Raw genomic sequence first — 13,038 nt, 5'->3', positions numbered from 1 at the left:
GGGTGAATATGTAATTTTAGCTATAGTAGTGTTTCTTTTACAAACTTTGGTGCCCTTGTATTTGGTGCATAGATATTTATAATTGCAATAGCCTCCTGGTGGAGTTTTCCTTTGATGAGTATGTAGTGTCCTTCCCTATCTCTTCAGATTAGTTTTTGTTTGATGTCTATTTTTGTCATATATTAAAATGACTGTACTGGCTTGGTTGTTGGGTCCATTTGCTTGGAATATTTTTTATGCCCTTTTATCCTGAGGTGATGTCTATCCTTGATGTTAAGGTGTGTTTTTTTGGATGCAGCAGAAGAATGGACCCTGTTTTCAAATCCAATCTGTTAGTCTGGATCTTTTTATTGAGACCATTGATGTTGAGAGTAATCAATGAGTTAAGTGTTGTTGATTCCCATTATTTTGTTGTTTGGGTATGGTTTTTTACCCCCCTCTTGATTTTCTGGTCTGAGATTATTCATTCCTTGTGTTCTCTTGGGTGAGGTTGATTTCTTCAGGTAAAAGGTTGCCTGCTAGTGCCTTCTGTAGTGCTGGATTTGTAGACAGATACTGCTTAAATTTGGTTTTATCATGGTTTTTCTCCATCTATTGTGATAAAAAGTTTTGTTGGTTTTAATAGGTTGGGCTGGCATCTCTGATTCTCTAAGATTTGCAGAACATCCAGCCAGGCCCTTCTAGATTTTTGAGTCTCTGTTGAAGTTTGGTGTTATTCTAGTAGGTCTGCCTTTATATGGTATTTTTTCTTTATCCTGTATTGCTTTTTAATATTCTTTCTTTGCTTTGCACATTTAGTATTTTGATTATCATGTGTCATGGGGAATTTTGGGAGGGTGTGGTGGAAGAAGGCTGTAAGAGAAGATATGTGTGATCTGCTGGGTATGAGGGTCAAGAGCAAGGGGAGGCCGCAGCAACTGTTCTACCACAAAGACTAGGTGACTGGAACTGGAGGGGAAGAGAGAGTTGCCCCCAAAGAATTTTAAGCAAGTTGTAAAAGAGATGTTTTTATACCTCCATTCATAGAAGTGCTAGTTGTGATAGTCAATGGTGGCAGAAACCCAAGTGCCATCAACAGGTGAGTGGATAAGCAGAGTGTGGAATACTTATACAATGGAATATTATTTAGCATTGAAAGAAGGAACTCTAATACATGGACACACCTTGAGGACATTAAGCTAAGTGAAATAAGCCAGTCACTGAAGGAGATAAATGTCGGGGTTCAGTGTTGGAATTTATCCCCAACCTATAGAAGGGTCCATTGAATGGAAGAGTAAGGAATTGAGAAATAATAGAAAGAAATATAGATTTAGATGAAGAAAAAGACAGAGACACAGGATAGCTTCGGGAGAGCCCTGGGTCAATACCACAGATGCCCTGAGTTTATTTCTAATGGGCATTTTATACACTAACAAGGGGAGAAGCAAAAGACCTCCCCCTTCAAAGATCAAAGCACAACATACAACCAAGTGTAGACCCTTCAAAACACCTGGTAACCATGCCTTTGGCCAAATCATCCTATTATTCAGCCCTGTTGGGTAAAGCAAGTTCAGACTTTCTGACCTTGAGTAAGGCCTTACTAGAGAGCCTCTGTGGACCCCCACAGATATATAGTATTGTTTCATTCATATGAGAAAATAAGTATAGTCAAATTAATAGAAACAGAAGGCAGAAGGACAGTTTCCCCAAGCTAGGTAGAGATGAGAGATGAGAATAAGTAGTGTTCAATGGCGTCTTATTGTCTGCCTGGCAATGGAGAACGCTGGCGCTGGATGGGGTGGCTGGTACACAATAGTACAAACACTCACATCACTGTACTACAATAAGCTCACACATGGCCGAAATAGTTTCAGTCAACTCCAACCACTGCGATGAAGTGCCTTGACATTTAATCCAAGAAGAGGGTATGTTGCAAACTGTTAGGGGGGTGTGTTCCACAAGTAACGGGCCTCAGTGTTTCAGGTAAGAGTGAAGGCAGCACATCCCGATGGGTGCTTGAAAGAAAAGTACTCCTGTCATGGTCAGGAAGAGAGAGGAGGTGGTGAGAAAGATAATGGGGAGGGAGAGAGCAAGAGAGGGAGAGGGAGAGGGAGAGTGTGAAAGAGAAAGAGAGAAAGAGCCAGCTGGGTTCCACAGTCTCCTTCAAGGGACCACCTTTAATAACCAAAGAAATCACCCAGACCCCACATCTTAAGGCTTCCACTGCTCCCCAGAAGCTCTACTCTGGAGACCAAGCCTTCAGTGCACAGGCTTCTGGGGTTCAAAATCAAACTGCAGCAGACAGGAATTTGCACGTTATATGAATCTCATGGCAATCAATATTTTTAAATTAGCAATTATGGGAGTGAGTTAAAGAGAAGTTTGCTCTGTTGTTCACATTGCACTGGTAAGCACCAGTGCAGTTTATTTTTAACTAGACAATGAGAGGGAACTTCGGTTTTGATTTACATATTAATAAGTTATGCTATGCATGTTGTTAAATATTCTATCATCATTTACCTCCCCCACATTCTCTGATGAGATCTTGCCTCTGAGATCTTTAAAAAAGAGATTTATTTTTATTTTTAATTGTGCATATTTATGTGTGTCTCTATGTGTATATGGACACATGAGTGCAATGTCTGTGGAGGCCAGAAGAGGGCGAGCTCCTGGAGCTGGAGTTACAGGCGGTTGTGAACTGTCGAGCATGGATTACAGGGAATTGAACTCCGGTCCTCTGCAAGAGCAGCACATGCTTCTAACCAATGAGACATTCCCTAGGCCCCGCCTCTGAGATCTTAGAGAGCATTTCCGGCCTGGAGAGAGAATAGCCGTCTTTGGGGGTATGAGCACTCTCAACTTCACTGAGTCGGCACTTGAGGCTGACCTTCCACTTTATAGCATTTTCGCTGCTGTCCACTAACTATGATCAGTAGTGTTCTCATCACCCCTCAGTTCTGTATCTTTGTGCATCCATTATGACTTCTCCTTTTGTTCGTGACTTCTTCAGAGAGGGTGAGGCTTTATTTCCAAACATATAGCGCTTTTCTCATTTTCTTTCTGTCATCAGTTTCTTACTTAATTGAATTGTGGTCACTGTCCACCATTTGAAATTCACTGAAGTCAGCAATGCTTAAGAAGAATGTCTCATCTAAGTGGGTGCAACATTCGGTAAGTGCTCATTAGCTCCCGACTGTTAATTTTGTCGCTCAAATCTGCCCTATCCCCACTGCCTTTTGGCTGGTTTGATCTGTGTATTAATGAAAATGTGGTTTAAACCCCTCGTGGTGATAATGCCTTTTGTGCAGTGTGTCTGGTTTCTTGGCCATCTCTGCTTTGTGCGGTTTTAGGCACTTAAAGTTTAACGATGTTATATCCTTGTGAAGAACAGCGCTTTCTCTCGAGGCAGGCTAACTCGGCATTTGGATGCAGCGTCAGCTTTCTGCTGTTTAGAGACTGTCTGCTGTGTATGTGGTCCAGATGCTGGCTGTCTCTGTGTCCTGGAGTTTCCGTTGTGCCCCCCTATAAGTTGTCTCTTTCTTTATAAAGTCAAAAGTCTTTGTGCTGCATTTAAAAAGTTCCCGTAAGCATCTTGTCACTCCAGTCCAGCTGCTCATTTATTCTGACAATGCACATGCTTGTGTCATTTTGTCCTCTTATCCGTTTTTCCTCTCTCCCCCATTCCCTCCTGATTTCTTCCTCTGGTCCTGTTTCCCCTGCTTCATGTATTGGAAAGTCAGGTGTTCTTCCTCTTAGAAGAGTGTTTGTACTGGACATATTAGGTGTGTTTTTGTGTCTATTCAACCGGTGCTGCCACACTACAGACCTTCAACCTAGTAATTCCAAGAACTCAGAAGGGCTTGTTGCCTTATCAGTCCGACCAGCTCAGATAGTCTTGTTTGTTTGTTTGTTTGGTTTATACAGGGTTTCTCTGTGTAGCCCTGGCTGTCCTGGAACTTGCTTTGTGGACCAGGCTGGCTTCAAACTCAGAGACCTGTTTGTCTCTGCCTCCCAAGTGCTGCAATTAAGGGCCTGTGCCACCATTACCTGGCTCAAATGTTCTTGTTTTAATTTTAATTCTTCAACTTTAAACTTTGTCCGGGAAGTAAAAACTCATTTTGGAAAATCAAGTCACCATGCCCAAACAGCCCAAACTCAAACTCCTCTTTGATCCCTACTTTCAAAGGCCTCTATTTGGCTCGTAGAAAAGAAATCACAGTGATAGTCGTCCATATTCTGTGATCTTGTATGTTGGAAGTTGGTGGCTTGCCTTTTGACTTTACAGGAGGCTCAGTGAAGAGATCGCTTTGAGTCTCAGAAGAGACTGGACAAAGTCGAAGGTGATACCTGTTTCCTTAATGAGAAGATGAATGTATTTGATACCGAACTGAAGGGACTGTCTAAAATAGAACGTGCAAATGCCTGCAACTCAGTCATAAAACAGCCGATGAAGAAGGAATTTACTCTTGAGTTTTCACGTGACAGAAAATCAAAGTCTGTCTATTGTACACCAAACAAACCAAGCCGGACATCCATGAGCAAAATGTTTGTGAAGGATGCTCCTGAAGGTGTCATCGACAGGTGTACCCACATCCGAGTGGGAAGTGCCAAGGTCCCCATGACTCCTGGTGTCAAACAGAAGATTATGTCTGTCATTCGGGAGTGGGGCAGTGGGAGTGACATGCTATGGTGCCTGGCTCTGGCCACTCACGACAACCCGCCGAGGAGAGAGGAGATGCACCTAGAAGATTCGGCCAACTTCATCAAGTATGAGACCAATCTGACTTTCGCTGGCTGTGTGGGCATGCTGGACCCTCCCAGGATTGAAGTGGCCTCTTCTGTGAAGCTGTGCTGGCAAGCAGGCATCCATGTCATCATGATCACTGGGGACAACAAGGGAACTGTTGTGGCCATCTCTCACCACATTGGCATCTTTGGGCAGGATGAGGATGTGACATCAAAGGCTTTTACAGGACGGGAGTTCGATGAGCTCAGCCCCTCAGCCCAGAGAGATGCCTGCTTGAATGCCCGCTGTTTTGCTCGAGTTGAACCTTCCCACAAGTCTAAGATCGTTGAGTTCCTCCAGTCCTTTGATGAGATCACAGCTATGACTGGTGATGGTGTGAATGATGCCCCTGCTCTGAAGAAATCTGAAATTGGCATCGCTATGGGTTCAGGTGCTGCAGTGGCCAAGACTGCCTCTGAGATGGTCCTGGCAGATGACAATTTCTCCACTATCGTGGCTGCTGTTGAGGAGGGTCAAGCCATCTACAACAACATGAAGTAGTTCATCCGATACCTCATCTAGTCCAATGTGGGGGAAGTGGTCTGTATTTTCCTGATGGCGGCCCTTGGGGTCCCTGAGGCTTTGATTCCTGTCCAGCTGCTCTGGGTCAATCTGCCTGCCACTGCGCTGGGGTTCAACCCTCCAGACCTGGACATCATGAACAAATCGGCCCATGTTGGGTGCCAGATATTGGTGAAATTATTGAGGCAACTCCATGTAGTTAAAAGGGAGGTTTATTTTGTGGGGTAACTCACAAATGAAGGGATAGGTAACAGGGTCTGGGAAAGGTGTAGCGCAGTCCGGCAGTGTTCTCTGGAGAACTCTGTTCGGTCTACCTCCAGCGTCCAGGGTCCAGGAACCAAGAGAGCCGGCACATCTGGATCTTGGGTCTTCAGGGTCCTCTCTCGGCCCTGCCTTGTAGGCGTGACAGTTACTGAAGCCTCAATGAGGGTTGGAACTTCAAGATCAAAGCTGGAATGGCTACCCACTACAATCTTGTATGTTGGAAGTTTGTGGCTTGCCTTTTGACTTGACAGGAGGTACAGTGAAGAAATCACTTTGAGTCTCAGAAGAGACTTTGGGCTTTCAAAGAGTGCTGAGATTGTCTAAGTCTATGGGGACTTTGGAAGTTTTGCATTATGATATGATCACATGACTATGAGCGTGAAATGTAGTGCTTTGAATGAGATGTCCCCCATGTTCTTGGTCCTCGGTGACCTTGTTTGAGGAGATTCAGGATGTAAAGCCTTGTTGGAGGAAGCATGCCACTTGGGGTGGGATTTGAGAGCTTAAAGACTTGCACCATTTCGAGCTTGCTCTTTGATTTCTGTTTGTGGTTTGAAATGTGAACCTTCGGGTCTCAACTTCCCGCTCCATCTGCGACGCTGGCTTGCCGCTGCCCCTCCCCACTGGGATGGTGATGGACTCTTATCTCCCTGGAACTGTGTACCCAAAGCATACCCTTCCTCCTCTAAGTTGCCTCAGCCGTGGTGCTTTATCACAGCAATGGAAAACTAACAGACATTTAGGAATATGAGCAGGAACACTAGCTTGGCTTCTGGCGGGGACCTCATTGCACAATGACAGGGGGACTGTGGAAGAAAGGCCACACAAGACCGATTTGCACAGTAGCCAATCCCATCCCACCAGAAGGAAACCCCACTTCTCCAAGAAAACATTCATGTCCCTTAAAGGTGTCAGCACTTCCCAACATCGATACTTTAGGGATTTGATTTCAACATGTGTTTTGTTGAAGGCAAACCATATCTAAACCATTGCACCATCCCTTATCTCAGATCATACATAACAATTTTGAGGTCGATGTTAGATCTAAATATACTTATAAAATAATAAAACTCCTAGCATCTGCCATTAGAATCTTCATGACTTGGTCCTATTGAGAAATTACTTAGCCAAGGAAAACAATGTGCTAATTAAAAATAGGACCATTAAAATTACAACCCTCTGTCCATCGGGGAATGAGAGGGGGGGACAGGGAGGAGAAGGAGGGAGAGGGAGAGGGAGAGGGAGAGGGAGAGAGAGAGGACAAATCACCAGAGGGAAAAGAAATTTTGCAAAATGTACTGACAAACTCCATAAAAACCAACAAAAGAAAAAACAAAAGAGGTAACCCAGCAGAGAGAGGCTGTTCTCAAAACTGGAAATTCACAAGGCCAGTGAGCACGTGGTCATGTGCCAATCTCGATGGCTGAGCAGTAAAAGCAAACAGATACCTACACGCACCTGACAAGCGCCTGTCATTCAAAAGATTGATAATGCCAAGCGTAACATGTCCTACCTGTGGCTCAGTAAGTGGTGGACAGAGACACCCAGGAGACTGTTCCAGAAGCACTGTCAACCTCAGACATACTTTAGTTCCTGTTGCACCGCTGTGACAAAATATACAACTCAAGCAGCTTGAGGCAGGAAGAGTTCACGTGGATCCCGTTTTCAGGGGTGTCATTTCGTCATGAGAGGGGTCAGCAACAGGGCAGTTCACACCAAGATGGGCCCAGAAGCAGAGAAAGGGCACTGATGGTCTGTTGGCTTTCTCCCTTCCTAGCCGTTTTCCCAGCCTACAGAATGGTACCACCCACACCCAGGGTGACTCTGGCCCCTTCGGACAGTCCTCTCTGCAAACACCCTCATAGGCATACCCAGAGGCCTTTTTTAATTTTGTAGGTGATTCTGAATTGAATCACGATTGACAGGAGATTAATCACCTTGATATTTAAATTAGAGGTACTCAAACACCCATCACTAGTAGAAAGGATAAGTAAACTGTGGTGTATGGCTATGGTGCAGTACTAACTAGTGATGATCACTGCAGTACTCAACAAGAATGGGTCTCACTAAGATAACACAGAGAGGGGAAAATCAACACAAAAGGATATTTCATGGTGATATCTATATAAAGTTCAAATTGAGACACACCTGGTCTTTTGTGCTAGATCTTAGGATAAGGGTTACTAGGGAAAGGGTGGATGATGTGGTGAAGAATGTCATCTTAATTTTGACACTGGTCACAGGGATGCTTCTAGTTCACTTCCGGTTGCTATAATGAACACTGTGATCAGGAGCAACTTGGGGAGAAGAGGGTCTATTTTACCTTACAGCTCACACTCCAGCATCAAGGGAACTGAGGCCAGGAACTCAAAGCAGGGACCTGGAGGCAGGATAGAAAGCTGAGGCCGCTGAAGAATGCTGCTTACTGGCTTGCTCCCCATGGTGTGCTCAACTTGCTTTCTTATAGACCACAGGGCCACCTGCCCAGAAGTGGCACTCCCCACAGTGGGCTGGGTCCTCCCACATTAAACATTAATCAAGAAAATTCCCTACAGGCTTGCTACAGGTCGATCTGATGAAGGCATTTTCTCAGTTGAGGTTCCGTCTTCCCCAATGACACAGCTTGTGTCAAATTGACCAAAAACACCAACCAGGAGAGATGCCTTTTCCCTGTGTGTTTTCTCCTGAGTTGACTCTTTATTCCTTTTCATTCTTCCGATCTCTCCCTGCTTTCCTGTAAAATTTACCCGAAATAAATAAGTAGATATCACAAGGAGTAATATATCAGAGAATTTACTTGAAGTAAATGAATTATTGAGGAAAAATTTCATAACTGAAATCTCAGCAGTGTAATATGTAATCAAATTAGTAATTTAAATTCTGCCCAAGAGAAAAATATCAGACCCAGAGGGTTTTAGTAACAAGTTCTAAATTTTCAAAGAACAGATCATTCTAATCTTAGCAAAAAATATTCCAGCAAATATAAACATAGAAAATGGTATCTGGAGCGTTGGATGTAAAAAAAATCTGAATCCTAATTAGTCATGAGACAGAAAAACTCATCAGTGAACCATATTCGCAAACTTAGAGGCAGAAATCCTACACAAAATAACAGCAGCATCTATCTTCCAGTGTTTTAAAAAGACCAGATAGAGCAGTGGTTCTCAACCTTCGTAACACTGTGACCCAGTAATACAGTTCCTCATCTTGTGGTGCCCCCCAAGCATAAAACTATTTTCATTGTTACTTCATAACTGTCCTTTTTGTCACTCTTATGAGTTATAATGTAAGTATCATATATATATAGAATATCCAGTATGTGGCCCACGTGGGGGTCACGACCCACAGGTTAAGAACCACCGTTATAGAGGAATCTGGGTTTAACTAAGAAATACAAGGTGGTACAACATAGAAAATATATAGCTATATTTTTTACCATAGTGACAAATCAAACAATAATATAATATACTCATTTGATATAAAAAACAATGAAAATGATTGAAAAATTCTTGTAAAAACTAGGAGTAAAAGAACCTTCCCTGAGAGTGGACTCTGCTCCTCACCTGGGCAGCACAGTGGAACTGACCCTGTTGACAGAGCCGGGGATGAACTGGCCTTGAGGGTGTGAGAGTTGGATAGCTGGCCACACCCCCTCATCTCCCCTGTGGTGGTGGGGGCGAGGGAAAGGGGGCTGCCTTCCCCCTCCCAGGAAGCTGACCCTCCCCATTCCCAGCTGCAGCACTTGGGAAAACGGGCCCTGCACCTCACCTGGGCAGCACAGTAGGGGTGACCCTACTGACGGGGGTGTGGGTGAGCCACTGAGAATGTGAGCATGGGAGATCTGGCCCCGCTGCTCGTCTGCCATCCCGTGGTGTATACATGGGCGTGATCCCCACCCCCCTCACCTGTGGCAGGTGGAAGAGCTGGTCCTGAGGTCATAACAGTGGGAGAATTGTCCCTGTGTGGCTTTGTCATACGACAGCTTTGTAGCTAGAGTTTTCCTGCCTGGCCCACAGTCAGGACAAATCTTTGTCACCCGCCAGTCCCACAGCTGCTCAGACCCAACCAAGTAAACACAGAGACTTATATTGCTTACAAACTATATGGCCGTGGCAGGCTTCTTGCTAACTGTTCTTACAGCTTAAATTAATCCATTTTCATAAATCTATACCTTGCCATGTGGCTGGTGGCTTACCGGCATCTTCACATGCTGCTGGTCATGGCAGTGGCTGGCAGTGTCTCTCCGCCTCAGCCTTCCGCTTCCCAGAATCCTCCTCTCTCCTTGTCCCACCTACTTCCTGCCTGGCCACTGGCCAATCAGTGTTTTATTTATTGACCAATCACAGCAATTTGACATATAGACCATCCCACAGCACAGCTTCCATGACATGATTGATTTTTCCTCTTTTTTTTTTCTCTTAAATTTTATTTTATTTTATTTTGGGGGTGACATTGTAAGGGCAGAGGGTCGATATGAAGGGTTAGGGAAATGAATGGGATTGAGATGCATGATGTGAAAGATACAAAGAATAAATAGATATTTTAAAAGAAGCTTCCTTAACTATGTAAATGATAACAGCTTTCTAGATGGGAAGGGGTAGAAACACTCAGGTTTGCAAAAGGGACATGTGCACTTCTTGTCTGTCTACAGTCTTAAGTGGGGAACGCAGGCTAGTTCAGGAAGGAAAGCTGAGACAGGACACAGAGATTGTCCCAGCAAACACAGCACCCTATCACTTATAGGCAAGATCAAAACGCTGAAAAGACCTATAGACATATTAAGAGAAATAAAAATTTAGCAAGAAGGTTGCCTGTAAACTAAAGTTTAAAAAATAATCACTGACATTCATAGACTACTTATTTAGAAAATCAAGTTTCATTTAAAAAGGCCAAATTTACAACAACTTCTAAGTTATCAGTACCTTGAAGTAAATTGACAATGGACGTAGAAGCCAGGGCTGGCTTAATAAAGCAAGCAGTCTAGCACAGCCAATTTAACAACAAAACGGAAAGGAGAGAAATGGTGTGCGAAAGCCTCCGTGAACTTGAACAGCGGGGCTCTGTGCTGCGGGGAAAGGAGAGCCAACACCATAGATGTGGGGACTGTTTCCAAAGCTGTCCGCATGTCCCACATGAGGCTCCACTAGGGACCTCTGCCGAGCCAGATGAGTGATTATTTAGAGCAAGAGAAAATGCTTCCACATGTGAAGGTTGATGGTAAAACTTGAGTTAACAAACGCGGTGCTGGTGCAGACGTGGAGAAGAGACCGGGAGCAGAACAGTTTGCTCTTAAGGATGAGCTGCCGATCAGCAAAAGAGTGGTTACCTATGTAAGTAAGGCCCACTAGGAAAGAAAGGCCTTTCAGGCAGGGTAGTCCACACCCAAGAAGGTCCTGCTGCAGAGGACACGCCCCCCGCAGATCCTACTGTAGGAACTGGCGTGGTTCCCACAGAGGATCACAGCCGTTAACTCACAGAACAAGATACAGAGCACCTTGCTGGGCGGGACAGGATTGAGACAGTGCCAGTCCGGAGCACACCTGACCAGGATTGCTTAGCCATGCATATGCCCCGTTCTGTCGCTATTAAAACCTGAAACTTCTATAGGTACCCGGAAGAGGAACTTGGGGCCTTGAGACACTTTCATCTGCTCCTCTTCTCAATGAACGTGGGGAAATCTCCTTTCTTTGCTTTTCACCATTCCTTGTCTCTTTTACTAGCACACTGGGACGGAGCCTTGCCAGTTGCAGCTGCTGGTTCACTTACAGTGGGAATATTTAGTTACTTCTATGGGAATCACAAAGTGCCAACCTCACTTCGCATTGTACATAATGAGCAGCTGTACTTAACTCAAATGTGAAAAGTAAACTTCGAGAGAAGAAAAAAAAACACAGAATATACATTCAATACTTATAAGTAGGGGGCATTTATTTACATTTACATTACAGAGCAAATCACTGTGGTAAGTTTAACTGCATTAATATTTTATTTTAAACTATTTAAAAAAAATATGTGTGAGTGTTTTGCATACATGCATGTCTGGGCACCACATGTGTGCCTGGTGTCCACAGTCCAGAAGAGAGTGTTGGATCTCCTGGAGCTGGAGTCATAGGTAATTATGAGCCACTAGACATGGGTTCTGAGACCTCTGCAAGAACATCAAGCACTCTTAGCTGCTGAGCCTTCTCTCTAGTCCCTACATTAATGTTTTAAACTTATGTCAGGAAAGGATACCATTTAAGAAGTGAAGGGTGGGCAGTGAAGTGTCTGGTGGGGGACACATGTGCAGGCAGGCCAGACTATCCAATTCTATTACCAGATCCCACAAGGTAGCAGAAGAGAACCATCTTCCAGCAAATGTCCATGTTTCAAAATCATATAAGAATGAAGAGTGAAAGACCTGTTATGGGTTAAAGGAAGGTAAACACTCTCCAGACAGATGGCTGGCGTCATTAATGTAAAAATACAGCTCCCATCTCAAGAGGATAAGAATTTTTTTCTGGGGCCAGATATGAATGACTGTGGAGCAGGAACACAAATTCAAGTTGTTCCAAATTCCATCTTCCAATGGGCTAACAGTCTCATGAAGTTTTTACAGGAACAGAATAAAAGAGGTTATAAATCAAGACCCTTTCCAAAGACATTGGTTGGAAACAGGTGAATCACAGCAAAGCAGGGAAATGCTCGACATAGGTCTCAGATACCAGCTGATGGCATTCTTAGCCTTTTGGTTGGGGAAGACAGATGCTTGTTTGCACATTCCAAAGGATTTACCCAATGATCCACAAAGATGTCATGTCATATACAGTGGTGGATAAATGACTATTTATGAGCCTAAAGGTAACTCAAGTTAAATTTTATTGAGGCTCCAGACTTGCAACATTCCAGCCTCTCCACAATCACTGAAGCTCTAATCAGCAAATCAACCTTGCAGAAGGTTTACTGCAAGATACAGTTCTGTCTAGGAACTTTTGTTCATAGTATTTATATACACAATCCCTATAAGTCAATTACAGAAATATAAACCACCTCATAAAATTGTGATATAAACAGACAATTCATAGAGGGAATAACTAATAGCTACTAAATGGTAGAAAGGGTAATATATTATAACATGTAAAAGACATGTATGCTATTGTGAAATATATATTGAGTCCATGCATGTCATTTCTGGGTCTCTGGCATATGGGCCATAAGATGTCTGGATATCCTGGAGTGATGAGTATCATCTATATGTTGAAGATTGACAGCTGGTTGGAGGCACCCAGGTAGTTTCAGGTTGGCAGCTGGTCACTGAAAAGACTGGGGTGTTAGCCCTACTTCCGACCTTTGGGGAGAGGAGGAGAGCTGAAGGCTGGGTTAGTGACCAGTGGCTGATGGTGTAATCAGCCATGTAGATGTAATAGTCTCCACAAGAAGCAAGCACAACAGAATGGGTGAAGGAAGTCTCTGGAACACATAGAGGTTCCTGGAAGAGGAGGTGTCCA

At 44.0% G+C, this 13,038-nt stretch overlaps 1 protein-coding gene across 1 annotated transcript in view; it reads left to right on the top strand.

Annotated features, from left to right (window-relative positions):
* The window catches only part of LOC114694084 (sarcoplasmic/endoplasmic reticulum calcium ATPase 2-like), a 153,884-nt gene that overhangs the window by 15,262 nt on the left and 125,584 nt on the right, over positions 1–13,038 (top strand). Inside the window, 1 exon segment of the mRNA XM_037208840.1 lies at positions 4,298–5,458. Coding sequence (XP_037064735.1) covers positions 4,298–5,458 — 1,161 coding nt within the window.

The sequence above is a fragment of the Peromyscus leucopus genome, chromosome 10 (assembly GCF_004664715.2).
Source record: "Peromyscus leucopus breed LL Stock chromosome 10, UCI_PerLeu_2.1, whole genome shotgun sequence".
Taxonomy (NCBI): Eukaryota; Metazoa; Chordata; class Mammalia; order Rodentia; family Cricetidae; genus Peromyscus; species Peromyscus leucopus.
This window is presented reverse-complemented; position numbering and strand designations above follow the sequence as displayed.